General features: G+C 34.0%; 1 protein-coding gene across 3 annotated transcripts in view; it reads left to right on the top strand.

Moving 5' to 3' along the window:
• MAP3K20 (mitogen-activated protein kinase kinase kinase 20) overlaps positions 1-17,687 on the top strand; it is a 168,007-nt gene that overhangs the window by 76,494 nt on the left and 73,826 nt on the right. For all 3 annotated transcript variants that reach the window (XM_069470849.1, XM_069470839.1, XM_069470858.1), the window contains exons 4-5: positions 12,618-12,719; positions 16,719-16,784. In XM_069470849.1, the coding sequence (XP_069326950.1) occupies positions 12,618-12,719; positions 16,719-16,784 (168 nt within the window). The remainder of the gene's footprint in view (positions 1-12,617; positions 12,720-16,718; positions 16,785-17,687) is intronic.

Below are 17,687 nucleotides of genomic sequence, written 5' to 3'. Positions count from 1 at the left end.
CCAAAAAGGAGCACATAGAAAATTTTGCCACATGAAAACACAGAGAGACATATATTTTTAACACTTTATACTCATATTTTTATAGTCCATTGAACAGTTTTAGGTCTATAATAACTATAAAGTTCAATTTACAATAAATAACTTTGATTAGGTTCCTTATCTTGGCAATACTTTGGTTAAAAGAAAAACAAACAAGAAAACCTTAAAAGATTAACTCTATCTTCTTCCACTGTAGTGATAAGAACCTGAATTGTCTTTATAGAATATAACAACAAAACACCCTCAGTAAAAAAGGATTGTATTAGGTACTTTCTTGCAAATTACCTCACCTAATACTTACAATAACCCTTTGACATTGGTAAAATAATTTCTATTTTACTAATAAGAAACTAAAACTCCAACGTAAGTCACTTTCCCGTGGTCACCTAGCTAGTGGTAGAACTAGAGTGGTATAAGTTTTTCAGATTGATTTTCTGCAGAAGCTACACTTCTTGCTTGCAAGCTAGAAGGTTCTAGAAGGCTATGAGCTCACCGGTTGTTAAGTTCAAAGGGACATGAATACTGTTAATGTCCATATTCTGGTGTCAGGTAGTTTAACATGCTTTTACTTCTAAGGAGCAATTTTATTTACCTAAGTTCTTTTTTTTTTTTTTTTGTTGAGACAGAGTCTCACTTTGTTGCCCAGGCTAGAGTGAGTGCCGTGGCGTCAGCTTAGCTCACAGCAACCTCAGACTCCTCGGCTTAAGCGATCCTACTGCCTCAGCCTCCCGAGTAGCTGGGACTACAGGCATGCGCCACTATGCCCGGCTAATTTTTTCTATATAGATTTTTAGTTGTCCATATAATGTCTTTCTATTTTTAGTAGAGACGGGGTCTCGCTCAGGCTGGTCTCGAACTCCTGACCTTGAGCAATCCACCCGCCTCGGCCTCCCAGAGTGCTAGGATTACAGGCGTGAGCCACCGCGCCCGGCCTATTTACCTAAGTTCTTAAGTGGAGGGACTTTTATCCCCAATTTGCTATCTAAGATCTGTGCCTGAAACGGGGCATGCAGCAATTTTTGTCTTGAGCCCATATTTCCTATCAACATGAATACCTAAGAATGTGTTGTATTGTTAGGTGGCACCACGCCTAACCTTTTAGGTCAGATTTCTGATTTAAAGTTAAACCTTTCTTTGATCCATTTATAATATAGCTCCTCTTTTTCCAAGTTTATTGTGTCTACTTTTTACTAGTTATTCAGATTCCAGTTTTCTCTTCCTCATTTGCAGCTGGTATTATTCTTATCTAGCAGATGAAAGTGTGTGTGATACTCCAAAGAGATTAGAAACTCCGCTTCTCGTTCTATATCCTTGATATTTGATGCTTTTGAGAAGATTTCACCTTAACTAACTCAAAGGGCTATTCATGAAGTTTTCTAGTTTCTTGAGATGAAGATGAAGGGTAGAAAAAGGGACTTTTGAGTTATGGTCTGAATTCCTTTTTCCAAAAGTTTACTGTCAGTCCCTGGGAGGATGTGAAACACATTCATTCTTAGCCAGCATATTCAACCTGGGTTATCTCATGTAAAAGAGAAAGGAAGAATCGAAGTAGTTTGAGGAGTAAGTTTGATTTTATTTAGTTTTTGTATCAGACTAGCCAGTCCTTTATTTCATGTATCCCTTTTACGTTCTTTACTCATTTCTATACCCATCGAAATTCTTTAAATTGATTAGTTCTTTATGGATGTATATCTGTTTCCCTACAGAGCCAGTAAGTAAGCAACTGTTAACATTAAACATTTCTTTAAAATAACTTAAGTTTCAGAATTGTGAGATAACAGTAAATTCTGCATTTATAGCTCTCTCATTGACCTGTGAGGTTGATTGTTGTAGAGACCTATTAGCCAAGTTTTGGTGGTTTAAAATATATTAATTTGATGTGATTATTTTTGTACGTAGAGATGTTAGTTTTAGTTAAATGTTTGTTTATGTGAACCTTTTCAACCAACCCTCTGCAGCGTTAGGATCAAGCCACGTTCTATGCATGGGTAGCAGGACATCTGCCACCTGAGCCAGATTTGGGAGTTAAGGGATCATGTGGATGAGGAATGATAGCACTTAACCTGCCACGTGAAGCGAGCACAAGTCCTAGTGTGAGGCGGTTAAGAGAAAAATAAAGATAAGCAGGCAGATAGACCCTGCTCACCCAGCCTTGCTAGATACCCCTCCATGAACCTCCTGATCTTTATTAGATGTTGGAGGCTCTGAGGAGGAAACTTGAGTGTCTTGAATCCATTGAACTTGAATTTTTTTGTTAATAGAAAAGGTTGTTGCAGCAGGCAGCTGCACTCACTCATACCAAAGGCTTGAAAGAATGATTTATCAGAGTGACGGAATGGAATGGGCACTGGAATGGGAATTGGGAGATGTGAGATCATGTCTTGATTCTGCCAATCAAGATGGGTCACTGATGATCCCTGTATGTCTCAGTTTTCTCATGTTGAATGAAGGGACTAGAATAGACGCTCTCTGGGTAAGAGTGTGTATGTGTACACTTGTGCATGTGTGTTTGCTAAAACTTTTCATCACAGATTCATAAAACCTGCATATAAGGGTCCCTAGGGAAGAGTCTAAAAGGTCGCTGCCAATTTATTCCTTCCTGGAAGGGAAATGAACATCTTTCTTCCAGTTCTACAAAGAAATGAGGTAACCAAAGCTGCAGACTCCAAAGTCAAAAAATAAAATAAAGGATCATCTTTTTTTTGATCTTTGGAAACTTCTTCATTCTGTACTACTCCCATTCTTTTAGTTTTTAAAATAAATATACTAACAGAAATCCTTGAGGGCAGGAGGAACCTCTGGGAGACAAAGGAAGGAAGGGATTCTTAGATACTAGATCATGTAGCTCTTTTGTAGCAAGGCTGATCAAAGGGGAACCCCCACCCAAAGTCTTTGGTAATCTAAGAGTAAAGAAAGGGTGGCAGACTGGGTCCCAGGGTTCCAGAGGAAAGTGATTTAGGATCCTAGAGGCCTAGGGAATTGCATCTTTGTGCTCAGGGGCTCTTAAGGTTTTTCCTATTCTACATTATCTCTTATCAGTACTCAAAGACAGGGTACTAGCTCTGCATGGTTTGTCAGCAGGCCCAAACTCTCATTAAACTCAACCGTGGAAAAGATACGAATTTTTAAGTGCCCATTCTCATTTCCTTTAACTTGGTCTTGATTTATTTTAAGCACAGATATGTCTAATTTACCTGTTTTGATATTGTGCTAGTCATTTTTGATTACCAATTAGAGATAGGTGTCAAATTTTGTTATAACAAATTCTAGACATTTGCTCAAATTCATTTGTTCTTTTAGTTATAATCCAAACTAAGCTTGGTCTTGGTGATATTTTATTTTAAAGAGATTTCATGGTAATGGTATTGGTTTCAACAATACTGATTATTGTTTACATTTTTCAAAGCCAGCTATTGTCACCATAAAACTCAAAGGGGAGAATTATCTTAGAAATCAAAAGGAAATGATTGCTTAATGTGGTTCTTAATGACTTTTAAAAAAAGAATTAAATACTTTTATACTAAAGTCCAATGAACTACTCCATTAAGAGAAGTTAAATGGTGTGAAAAGCATGTAACCATATGTGTATCTACTGAGTCCTCAATTTCCAATGAGGAGACCAAAAGGATAAAAGAATTAAATGCCCATTTAAAATATTAATATGTTAGTTTAGCTACCCACATAAAGATCACATTTTATATGAAATAAATGCAATAGTATTACTTTTCTTGCAACTTCACATTCATGAAATAGTTTTATTTAATCATGTGTCTTCTGCATCCATGTCTTCTTTATTATCATTGTAATGACTTTTTAAGTTATCTTAACATGGTTTTCAGAGTATATTATCTTCACTGTAGTCGATGTTTGAAATATAGTAGTTTTTGGATCTCTGTATGACTCTGTCTCTGGATATTTATCTCAAGCTACAAGTACCCAGTGACATAACAGGATTGTTGGATATTTTAGTCCCGTATGGTAAATTTGTAACCATAACTAATTGCCTTTTAAAGTGATCTTTAAAAGACTTGTTTCCAGGGACATCCCATAGTTGCAATTGAGAGCTTATAGTTCCAGGTTTAATTACTCTGTGTTAAATTTTGCTGTCCCTTTTTGTTTACATTTTTAAATATTTTATTAATATTTTTTACGTGGGGTGCCTGGGGTGGAGTGGGGGGGGGGGAAGGAGGAGGGCCAGACCCACCCCTTGTTTCTCTCTTTCCTTCCCTCCCTGCCTTCCGTCCTTTCTTTTTTGTCTTATTCATGTAGGTGATCTTTATGAGCCTTCAGAAACTAGCTTTGATGAAAGTACTCTCAAGCTCATATATTTTCCCCAAACAGTGTTTTGTTGTTGAAAATAAAGTAATTGAGAGAGTTCCCTAAAATATGAAAGATTTTGGAAGTACCTGAATATAAATTGACTCACTCTTTTCTGAGGGATAATTTTTTTGGTGATAGAAATGAACCTTACTTTATATTTGCCATATACAGTTATTCTCAAAGGTCATGAAATAATCTTCTACCAAATGCTATTTTAGTAACCAGAGAAGATTTAAATGGTGTATCACCAGAGATGTTTTTATTTATAGAAAGGAGCTTGATTGTCTAGAATATGTGGTAGGTAGTATAGGCCAGGGGTCCCGAACCTATGGTAAGTTGAATAATTATTATATATTACAATGTAATAATAATAGAAATAAAGTGCACAATAAATGTAATGCACTTGAATCATCCCCAAACCATTTCCCACTCTCCAGTTCATGGAAAAATTGTTTTCCATGAAAACTGTCCCTGGTGCCAAAAATGTTGGGGACCACTGGTATAGGTTACTAACACCTTTATTGTTAATTGGACCAAGCTATTTAATAGTAAAACTTACAGCTCTTTTCTTCTTTGCTATTCTTTTATTAATCTAAGATTATCATTGTATTATAAGTTTATGCTATTTGACTGATAGCTATTACATAATTTGATGTCAAAATAAAAATTACACACACACAAAAAATGTGAGTCTTATCCAGTGAGATAATTAATGTTTTGCCATGAGTATTAGTATTTTCCCAAGGAATAATTTCTCATGATAACATACATTTAATTGCATGAATCAACTTTAGTTGATAAGAATATTGTTCTTACCTATGTCTTTACAGATAGAAAAAATTTTTAAAGCTATTTTTTGAAATTATAGACATTAACATTATGATGATGCTAATTATTACAAATCATTAAAGCTCTGACTAGGTAATTCCCAGCTTACCAAAAATGAAACTTTTCTCCAAGTTGGCCTGTAACATGAAAAAGAAATTTTCTGGAAGGAACTTCCAGCTATGGATGAATTAGGAGGTCAGCAAGTTCTCTTTACAAAAAGTATCTATAAGTCTGGACAAAATTTTCAGCACTCACCAAAGGCATACCACAATCTGAGAAGTGTGTATGCTTGAAAAACCATGGAGTTTTGGGTAATAGTGGGAATCAATATAGTGCTCTTGCCTGGATTGTTCTCATTTTTCTCCCCCTACCTCCAACCCAGCTCAGTCAGCACAGGGCAGGCCGTGAGGATTGGCAGCACTGTTGCCACAGTTGATGGGTACTCACTAGATTTGAAACAATGAGTCATGCTCACATCTGGCAGTATTGTCAGTGGAAGTGATGTTCTTGGTGGCAGACATCAGGGATGGCTAGTAGCTCTATTAGTCTGAACTGAGGGTTGTGATTTGGGTAAATATATTCCTGGTTGAGGCCACACATATCCAAAACGGAGAGTGGAGAAGGCCCAAGTATCCACATACTCCTTGTAAGTCCTTGTATGTTGCTATGCACATTAGTGAAGGAGATAAAAAAAAAAAAAAAAAAAAGCCAGTGAAAAGTAAAAACCTGGACAGACTTGAAAACAGCCTGAACTTTGAATATATTCTCGCTACTTACATGCAAATTCATGAGCCCAAGGTATTTGAGCACAACTTCCTTATAATCATTGCCTGATCACTAATCTGTGCAGTTGTAGGACAGCCCCTAAAAGGCTAGGCTTAGAAATAAAAGCAAGGTTAAAAAAAAAAAAAAAAACACAAAAAATTAAGCATAGCTATCAGCTGGGGACACAATGTGGGAGATATAGATTTAATAAATTTAGTCTAAGCAAGTTAATAAACAAACACAATCAAGAAAAACTTTCAGGGGATAAAGTTAGAATTCAGAATTGCTATTAATACATTATCTAAACTACCCAATTAAAAAAAAAGACATGCAAAGACACAGAAATGTTTATAACCCATGTTCAAGAGAAAAGCCATCAATGGAAATAGTCTCTTAGTGTCCCCAGACATTAACACACAAAGCTTTCAAAGCATCAGTATCTCCCAAGAATATAAAGGAAACTGTGTTTAAAGAATTAAAGGAAAGCATGAAAGTAATGAATCAACCAATAGAGAATTTCAGGTAGATAGAAATTATTTTTTAAAAAGAGCAGGGGGGAACCCAGTGGAAATTCTAGCATTGAAAAAGATACTAATCAAAATGAAAAATTCTCTAGAGTGACTTAACAGTAGATTTGAGATAGCACAAGAAAAGAAATCAGTGAACTTAAAGCTATATTAATAGAGACTATGTAATTCAAAAAAGAGAAAACATTTAAAGAATAATGAAAACCTCAAAGTCCTTTGGGACAATATCAACTATATGAATGATTGTGTAATAGGAAAGAGAAGAGAGGAGGATTAGAAAAATATTTGAAGAAACAATGTCGAAAAACTTCCTGAATTTGATATTAATGTGCATATTGAGAAGCTCAACAAACCCTCAGCAGGATAAATGCAAAAGAACGCACACTAAATCACAGTCAAACTGTTGATAAAGACAAAGTAAAAATCTTGAAAGCAGTAAAAGAAAAATAACTCCTTGTATACAAGGGAGCAGCAATATGATTAATAACTGACTTTACTTCTCATCTACAGTAATAGACACCAGAAGACAATACAATGACATTTAAAGTGCTAACAGAAAAAGGTGTATCCAGCAAAATTATTTTTAACAAAATAAAATAAAAATAAAGACATTCTTGGCTAGAAAAATGAGAGAATTTGTTGCTAACAGACCTGCTTTATAAGAAATACTAAAGGAAGTCCTTGGGGCAAAGGACATCAGATAGTAATTAAAATTCATAGGAAGAAATAAAGGGTATGGAAAATTTCCAGTAAATATCTGGGTTACTATAAAAGACTTCATAAATATATTTATTCTTACTTCTCATAACATCTTTAAAAACATAAGAGTGTTTAAGGCAAATGTTTTTGGTGATTTTCATTGATTTTAAAACAGGCATATGTCTCATAATAATGGCATAAACGATAAGGGAGGGAATGGAGTTATATTGGAGGAAAGTTTCTATGTTATTACTGTAATTAGATTAGTATTAACCTAAAGTAGATTGTGCTAAATGTAATGCATTTTGTAATGCCTTGAGCTACCACTAAGAAAGTCACTCAAGAAATAATAATCAACCAGGAATTAAAATGATACGTTAAAAATATTTAACATAAAAGAGGCCAGTAAAGGAGGAACAGAGGACTGAGAAGGACAGAAGTTATGTCGAAAACACAAGGGCAAATGTAAACCCAAACATATTAATAATTGCATTAAATATAAAGGGTCTAAACACCCCAGTTAAAAGGCAGAGATTGTCAGACTGGATAAAAAAGAAAGATCCAGCTATATAGTGTCTACAAGAGACATACCTTAGAGTCAAAGGTACAGATATCTTGAATGTAAGAAGATGGAAAAAATCATACCATGCGGACAATAACTATCAGACAACTGGAGTAATTATATTAATTTCAGACAAAATGGACTTAAGAAATATTGCTAGAGACAAATAGGGCCATTTTATAATGATGAAAGAATCAATATATAAGGAAGATATAGCAATTATAAATGTGTACACACCTAACACTAGGTCTTCAAAGTATGTGAAGCAAAAACTGACTGAATTAAAAGGAGAAATAGGCAATTCAACCATAACTGATTTCAATATTTGACTCTCAATCGTTAATTGATAGAACAACTAGACAGGCAATCAACAAGGATATAGAAGACTTGAAGAACACTCTCAACCAACTCTACCTAACTCACATGTAAAGGGTATGTATTTTTTCAAGTATATATGGAACATTCTCCAGGATACATCATAAGGGAGGCCAAGAAATAAGTCTCAATACATCTGAAAAGATTGATACCATACAATGTATGTTTTCTAGCCACAATATTGGAGATTAAACAACACATTTGTAAATACCTACTGAGTCAAAGAAGAAATCACAATAGATTTAAAAATATTCTGCACCGAAATAAAAGAAAAATGCAACATGTCAAAATTATAGAATACAAATAAAGCAATATTCAGAAGGACATTTATAGCTTTCGATACCTATGTCAAAAAGAAGAAAGGTCTGAAATGGATAACTTAAATTTCAACCTAAAGAAACTACAAAAAGAACAAAATAAAACCAAAGTAAGCCAATGAAAGGAAATAATAAAGATTAGAACATAATAAAATAGAAAACACAAAAATAATAGAGAAAATCAGTGAAACTAAAAGTTTGGTCTTTGAAAAGATCAATAAAATTGACAAACCTTTAGCTAGATTGACCAAGAAGCTAGAGAAAACAAAATCAAGAATGAAACAAAAGGCAGAACTATTGCTCCTACAGAAGTCAAAAATAAAAACCGATGGCGACCTAGCACCTCTTGTATTTTCCTGGATAGAGCTTGAGCCCATCCTCCAAAGTGAGGTATCACAAGAATGGAAGAATAAGCACCACATGTACTCGCCATCAAACTGGCACTGACTGATCAACACTAAGGTGCTCACACAGTAGTAATATACTTTGGGGGTAGGGGGGTTGGGGATGGGTAAACTCACAAGTAATGGACGTGGTGAGCATTGTAGGGCGGGAAAGGACACATTTCAAATCATGGTTGGGATGTGGCAGAGTCGTAACATGTAACCAAAATGTTTGTACCCCCATAATTTCCTGAAATAAAAAAAAGAAGTTAAAAATAAAGAAATGCTATGACTAACTTTATGTCAACAAATTAGACAATTTAGATGCAATGAACAAATTCCTAAAGAAATACAAATTATCAAAACTTACTCAAAAAGAAACAAAAAATCTGAAGAGACCTATAATAAGTTAAAAAAATTGAATTAGTAATTTAAAATTTTCCATAAAAAAGGCGTAGGCCAAGATTATTTCACTGGTGAATTCTATCAAATGTTTGTAGAAGAAATAACACCAGTTCTTCTCATACTTTATTAGAAAATATCCCACATGAACATAGATGCAAAAATCCTTAACCATATTAGCATACTGAGTCCAGCCATCTATAAAAAGTGGAATTTGACCACGTAGAATTTATCCCAGAAATGCAGGGTTGGTTTAGCGTCTGAAATCAGTTGATGTAAGGTGCCACAATAGGTAATAAAATCATAGAACAGAAGACAAAAACCTTATATGTCAGAAAAAGCATTTGACAGACCATAACACCCACTAATAATGAGAAATCTCAACAGACTACAAATCGAAGGGAATTTTCTCAACCTGAGAAATAGCATCTATAAAATCCCACAGCTAATATTATACTTAATGATGAAAAGCTGAATTTTTTCCCCCTAAGGCTTAGAACAAGGCAAAGAGATTCTGCTCTCACCACATCTATTCAACGTTATACTGAAGGGTCTAGCCAGTGTGATCAGGAAAGAAAAAGAAATAAAAGGCATCCAAATTGGAAAGGAAGAAGTAAAACTGTCTTGTATGGCAAACTGTATTTAGAAAATCCCAAGAAATATACCCCCCAAAATCTTCTAAAAGTAATAAACATGTTTAATGAGGTCACAGGGATCCAAGGTCAACATATAAAAATCACTGTACTTCTATATAATGGGAATGAATAACCTAAAAATGAAATTAAGAAAATAACTCCATTTACAATAGTACCAAAAAGAATAGAATAATTGAGTACAAATATAACAAAATAAGTATAAGACTTGTACAATGAAAAGTACAAAACATGGCTGAGAGAAATTAAAGATCTAAATAAATAAACATTACATGTTTATGATTTGGAAGATTCAGTATTGTCAAGATAGCAGTTCTCCCCACGTGATCCATAAATTCAACACAATTCCTATCTAAATCCTAAATGACTTTTTTTTGTAGAAATTGACAATCCTAAAATTTCCATGGAAATGCAAAAGACTTAGCAATAGCCAACCCGGTTTTAAGAATTAAGTTTGAGAACGTAGACTGCCTCATTTCAAAACTTATTATAAATCTGCTGTAATCAACATAATACAATACTGACACAATATACATAGGCATTAGACCAATGGAACAAAATTAAAAGTCTAGGGAAAAAAAAAACCTCACTCATCAATTAATTTTCAACAAAGGTGCTAACACAATTCAATGGGTAAAGGATAGTCTTTTCAACAAATTATGCTGAAATAATTAGACATTCATATGCAAAAAAAATTCTTAGACCTACGCCTTGTACCATACATAAAAAGTAACTCAAAATGGATGATAAACCTAAGTGTAAGGGCTAAAGCTATAAAACTCTTAGAAGAAAAACAGGAGAAAATCTTTATGCCTTTGGGTTAGACAAAGAGTTTTTAGATATGACACCAGAAGCACAAACCATAAAAGAAAAAATGATAAATTGGAATTCAACAGAATTAAGAATTTCTACTCTTTGAAAAATGCTTTTAAGAGAATGAAAAGACAAGGGATAGACTGGGAGAAAACAGTTACAAGTTATATTTCTGAGAAAAGATTTGTATCTAGAATAAAGAACTCTTAGAACTCAATAAAACAACCCAACTTAAACATGGGCAAAAGCTTTGAATAGAGATTTTGCTTAAGAATATATACAAGGGGCTAATAGGCACAAGAGAAGATGCTCAACTTCATTAGTCACTGGGGAAATGCCAATTAATAGTGCTATGAGATAGCACTAGAATTATACTCACTAGAATGGCCATAATCAAAAAGAGAGACAATACGAAGTGGTGGTGAGGATGTGGAAAAACTGAAATATAGTTTTTTACAATGCTGGTGGGAATATAAAATGGTACAACCTCTTTGAAAAGCAGTTCTTTTTAAGATAGTTACTTAAAAAGTTAAATATAACTTATCATATGACCCTGAAATTCCACTCCCAAGAATCTATCCAAGAGAAATGAACTTATTTGCACACAAATGTTCCCAGCAGCATTATTCGTAATAGCTCCAAACTAGGAACAATCCAAATGTCTATCAACTGGTGAATGAAGACAACAAATGTAGTATACATACAATGGAATAGTATTCAGCAATAAAAAGGAATAAAATAAGTAACTGTAAAAAATAAAAGGAATAAAGTACTGCTACATGCTACAACCTGAATGATCCTTAGAAACATGCTAAGGGAATGAAGTCAGACACAAAGACCACAATTTCAATGATTCTATTTTTATGAAATATGCAGAAAAGGCCCATTTGTAGACAGAAAAAGCAGATTCTAGAGCTGGGGTGAGAGTGGTGATTAACTGTAAACCAGCACAAGGAAACTGTTTGGAGTGATAGAAAAGTTCTACAACTGCATTACGGTGGTGGTTGCCCAACTCTATGAATGTACAAAAAAATCATCAAATTATATACTCATAGTGGGTGGATTTTATGGTGCATAATTTATATTTAAGTAGAGCTATTTTTATTTTTATTTTTATTTATTTATTTTTTTTTTGAGACAGAGTCTCACTCTGTTGCCCAGGCTAGAGTGAGTGCCGTGGCATCAGCCTAGCTCACAGCAACCTCAAACTCCTGGGCTCAAGCGATCCTCCTGTCTCAGCCTCCCGAGTAGCTGGGACTACAGGCATGCACCACCATGCCCGGCTAATTTTTTCTATATATATTTTTAGCTGTCCATATAATTTCTTTCTATTTTTAGTAGAGATGGGGTCTCGCTCTTGCTCAGGCTGGTCTCGAACTCCTGAGCTCAAACGATCCGCCCACCTCGGCCTCCCAGAGAGCTGGGATTACAGGCGTGAGCCACCGCGCCCGGCCAAGTAGAGCTATTTTTAAAGGAATTTTCTCACTTGATCTTTTGTGCTTAAATTTTGAAAGCTCTTCTAAATCCTTTTGCAAAAAGGATTGATTTGTTTACATTGCCACATAAACCCTCTGATTTATGTGTTTAATGTTATGTATCTCATAAGAATAACAACTTTTAAAATGCCTATTTACATGTGTACCTTTGTCTCAAATACATTCTTCTAACACCTCTTTGTGTTTCTCACTTCCAGCTAAATGGCTTTTGATGCTCAACTGAAGTTTATGATTCATTCTATGTCAGTGGTGGTGTCTTTCACAAATTTTTTTCCAGGATGATAATAACTTTTAGAAACTATAGCTTGGAACAATTTTTATCTACTTTTGATGTCTTTTGTTAAATTCTTTTAACATATTTTCCCAAGGAAAATATAAAAGCTTATTTCTGAAATGTACTTTGGTTTTAATATTATGTATATCTTGCTTTTAAAATAGAGTATGCTTCTCTGGGATCACTGTATGATTACATTAATAGTAACAGAAGTGAAGAGATGGATATGGATCACATTATGACCTGGGCCACCGATGTTGCCAAAGGTAATAGTGCTTGGTGCGTTCTTATAAATTTGGTGGGGAGCATTTTCCCATCCTGAAATGGGGACTTATGTCAGAAAATTTTTTATTCTGTGTCTTTAGATGTTCTTTTTCAGAACAAAAGTAGTAAGACTTCTGCAACTGTACAGACAATGTTTTAGGTCATTGCCTTTCTACTTCTGAATTCCTTTTTTCTTTCTCCTTTCTCTACATTATTTGTTTCCCTAAAATCAAGTTCAAGCTTCAGGGCAGACATTTTTGTCATGTTTTGTCAAATGTAATTGACTAGCTTGCTTGACATATTAAAGGGAAAAGTGATAATTCCATTATTGCTCTGAAAGTCTCTACTTAGACTCAGTATCCAGAAAACATGGTTTATTACAGGATTAGTTCTACTCATTTTGTATATGTAATATGCTAAAAATAGAAACCACTTGCAAAAAAATCTTATTTGTCCTGCTATGTAAAAGCAATTCAGATTTTATTTTATATTTAATGTAAACTTGGACATCACCTTTGGAAATTAAATATTTTTAATACACAAAATCCCTAATCAAGGCGCCCTGTTCTTTCCCTCATTAATTCCTGCATGGCCTAATGCTTTCTAAAGCAATTCAGATTACATTTATTTTTATCTTTTTTTTTTTCCATTTTCCTAACTGAACATTTCTGAGTCTTATTTATAACTGTCAAAGTTGCTTTGGAAACAACTTGATCTAAATAATGAACACTGATAGTTACATTTGTGTCCTAGCAACCCCTGGAAAGTGTGTCCAGATTTTACTGGAGCTATTAACTCCTTTACATTTTACAACTCCATTCTCTACAAGCATCTCCTTACAAAGCAAGTGTAATGTTATTTAGTACTCAATAAGGGGAGCAACTCACACTTTGCTTTCACTGTATGACTTCCAAGTTGTGGTCTTTCCTTTGGGGAATTATCTCATCTGTTCTGAGTTTCATCAAAACCTGCCAAATTGTGCAAATAGGAAAAATGAATCTTTTTTTTAAAAAAACTTTTCGTGCTAGATGCTGCTGCTGAATGATACTTCATTACCTTATAAGAATAATAAGCTCTATGTCCTTAAGGGTGATGTATTTAAGGGTTTGGCTGTGTTAATTAACTTAATTGTGTATTCATGCATCAGGCATCTCACATCAGCCATAAAATTTCATATTATTCAAGATATTTTCATGTAACATAATAGTCACTTCTCTGCGTCTCAGTAGTACACAAGGACCACCTGTTTGTAAGCAAGGTGATGTACTCTTATTGGGAGCTGCCTGCAGCATTGTGGAAATACTCTTAAATAAATGTAAATGCATATATAGGCAGTCCTTGACTTACAGCACTTTATCTTACAGACATTTGCATTTAGGGTGCTTAGCCAGTTACACCCATGTTATTACTTAATGGCACTTAGGATGGATAGACAGCAAACAAATCAACTGACATTAGACTCGGCTTCCTGCTGTGCTCTACTTAAGCATCCCTGGTTCCCAGCCTGTAAACCTCTTCTCCTTGCCCCCTCTCAAGTGCCTGCCCGGGCATCCCTGTTTGAGGGGTGAGTTTCTTGGCTCCAGATCAGCTCATTCTCTGGGGTTTCTAAAAGAGTGCTGGCGCTCTGAATATGAAGGATAAGGAAGAGAAGGAACAGAATTAAGTAGCAAACTAGAACCACAGGTAAAGAATAGGGAAGAAGAGAATAGGAGTGGACCCCTTCCCCAAAACTACAAAATAATACCATCCCTTTTGCCTGGCTGGTGAATTGATCTGAAAGGCAAGTGCTAATGTGTTTGGTCTCAGGTGAGAAGATCGAGGCAGAGAACAAGTTTGTTTATTAATAGTCACAGATAATAGTTAACATTTAAAAACTCTTTAAGATGGCCTATAAAAGAAAAACATAAATTAATGCTTAAGGAATGATTTTAACCCTCTCCAATAAGGCTGCATATAGAACTTAGAAATTAAATAGGAAGGCTTGATTTTTGTTGATTCTTTTTCAAATTCAGCTATTACCTTTCAGTTTGACCATGATTAAATCCACTGGAACAATGAAATGTTAAGAAATCAAAGAATGAGTAATTCATTTCAAATAAATAAGAGTATGCATTTTGAAATAAGCATTGCTCAGCATCATTGCTGTTAAGAGAGAATCTCCTCAAAGCAAAAAAGATTCTTTTCTTTCTAGACAGAACAGGCATGGAGGGTGGGCTAGCAAGTATATGTGAAATTGCTACAAGTCAATCAACAATGTGTAAAAGGAAGAATTAAAGTAGATAAGCCTCAATCCAGTCTTAAAATGGTCACCACTGATTCCATATCTCCTCAAAAGTCTCCTCATTGACACCTGTCAAATCTCTTTAGGAAACTCTGAACCTTAAACCTGATGAAAGTATTTTTCAGCCTTAATTGTTGGTAATAAAAATAAGACAGAATTATAGATTGCTCTATAAAACAAATTAAATAGAATTTTATGTGATTGTGATTACTGCTGTTGATGTGCATTAAATATTATTTAAGTGTATACTGCATTGTACACAAATAATTTATGGTACTTATAATAATCTGCCATGAGGAAGAAGAATGTCTATATTTAAAGTTTTTTTACTAGAGTCTTATTTTTTTAAATTCTTGTCAGCAAGTTGTAGAAACTGTCTATTTCTACCACTAAGAGTAATTAAATAGATTCTACTGGAAAAATTTTTGAAGAATTTGATTCTAAAGCAAAAAAGGGGTAACTATGAAATTTAGTCCTGAAGGTTATTAAATGATACCCAGGTTGTAGCTATTGAATTTTTATAGTTTGAAGTATGTAGAACTTCATAGTAGAAGAGAAGTTTCCTTTATCCCGGTTATATTTTGTTTAAGATCATTTGAATTACTAATACTTGCATTAACTTGACTCTTCAGTAGTAACATTATATGGTAAGAGTTTAAATTTTTTTCTTATTTTTTTGTTCTTTTATGATTCTTCCATATATACTAATCAGAATAATAGAAGAATGAGAGATTAAAAATAAATCTTTCAAAAACTGAAATGTTCTATCTGTTTTAAAAAGCCAAAGTCTACTTCCTAAATTATTTTCAATGGATAGTTCATTTTAAAAAGAAGCCTGTTTGATTGCGGGGTGGAGGGTTATTTCTTCCATTATTTAGAAAAGATAACTTGAGAAATAAAGAGAGGATATATTTCAGTAGAAAATTTTCCTTTTCTTTATTGTAAATGGGTATATAATACATAAATACAGAGTCAAACACTAGTAAGGGGGTAACCATGAAATATGTCTTTTAAAGTATAATTTTTGACTCAAAATAATAAAACTCTACAAAGTTTATATGCACCCGGTTTACTGAAGTTACTTGATTTACATCCAGAATATCATTGAGAGAATTTTGGAGTATGTTAAATATAGATTATCTCAAAGATTTATCCTTATAAAAAGAATAAAATATTTGGTAACTACTATATATTTTTCTATTTGAAGATCATAAAATTCTTTACCAACTTAGTCCTCCCAATTCTCCCCATCCCTACCCCACCTCCACTCCCCAGTCTTGTTGGAATGGATACTGAGAAAATAAACAAACCAAGCTCCAACTGGATAACTGCAAACATCCAAATGAAAAGTGAAAACCCTGGTCAGAACGTGGCAGATTTAGAACTGGTAGTGGAATACCTTAGTCATAGAGCACTTCTTCCAGTGGTTACTGTGCTATTTTCATGCAGACTCTAGAAAATCAAGGTGTCCTTATTAGGTATTGTTAAGAGGCTAGCGTTACAATCGAATTCCACCCTTTAAGAGATTTAAGCACATAAATTTTATTTAGCATGTAAATGTTACCATGTAGACATATCCTGTTTCTATTTTATCAATCATGGAGAAATAGAACACATGACATTAGTTTCTGCTATTGAATTCTTTGAAAAAATATGAAAGGTAATACTGATGCAATATTGAAAAATATTAATAGACCTTTTTTACTTCTTGTATGAAAAGGAATGCACTATTTACATATGGAGGCTCCTGTCAAGGTGATTCACAGAGATCTCAAGTCAAGAAATGGTAATGTGCATTTTTATTTTACCTATTTTATTACAAATTACATGCAGCTGTATATAAAATAAACATCATGCTTTACATATTTTTTGTAACCTGTTTGACTCACTGCTGATACCATGGAAGTCTTTCCACTATCAATTAAATATTGAAATTCTCTATATTATTTGAAGAAGCTGCATAGTATTCTGCTGTATGAATATAACACAGAATGTAAAGATTTGGATTGTTTACATTTTTCTATGATAAGAAACTTCATGCTTAATACCTTTCAGCCAAATTTTCAACACATCCCTAATTATTTCCCTAAAATCATTTTCCAAAAGAGGTATTGCTGGGTCAAAGTGTGTATTCATGTGTTTTTAGTCTTCTATTTTTTAGTCTTCTATTGCCTCTGTACTAGCAATTTTCAGTTTTGTTCTTGTTCTGAATTACATGGTGTGAATTGTTTATGTCAGTCATGCCTGTATTACCTGGAGCAATGCCCAAAATGAGCAGCATGTTTGCGAGTTTGGAAAGTAAATTCTCTATTTTTCTTCTTTCTCTTCTTCTGTACTTCATAAAGTTAATTTATGGTCCTGTATTTTATAATTTGGAGGGTGAGCATTTTAAAATAGCTTGCAGGATTTTGCCTTCGAGTAGGGAGTGGTAACAGAATGCTCCTTCTATTAAGTCACTTCAAAGTTACTGGAGAAAGGATACTGGATAGTATCCTATCCAGAGCTAGCTAAGTAAACATTAGAGTTTGCCACTTTTTAAAAAACTTTGCTTTCAATTAATTAATCATTTTCATGCTTTCTAAGTGGTTCTTCTTAGGGAGAACTATTTATTTTTAGCAGATCTTTAGATCACCACAGTTAAATTGGATACATGATAATAGTGTGATCCTCAGCTTAGGTAGTGACAGCA

The sequence above is a fragment of the Eulemur rufifrons genome, chromosome 1, assembly GCF_041146395.1.
Source record: "Eulemur rufifrons isolate Redbay chromosome 1, OSU_ERuf_1, whole genome shotgun sequence".
In the NCBI taxonomy this organism is placed as follows: domain Eukaryota; kingdom Metazoa; phylum Chordata; class Mammalia; order Primates; family Lemuridae; genus Eulemur; species Eulemur rufifrons.
Note: the sequence above shows the minus strand (reverse complement) of the source record. Positions and strands in the feature narration are given on the sequence as shown.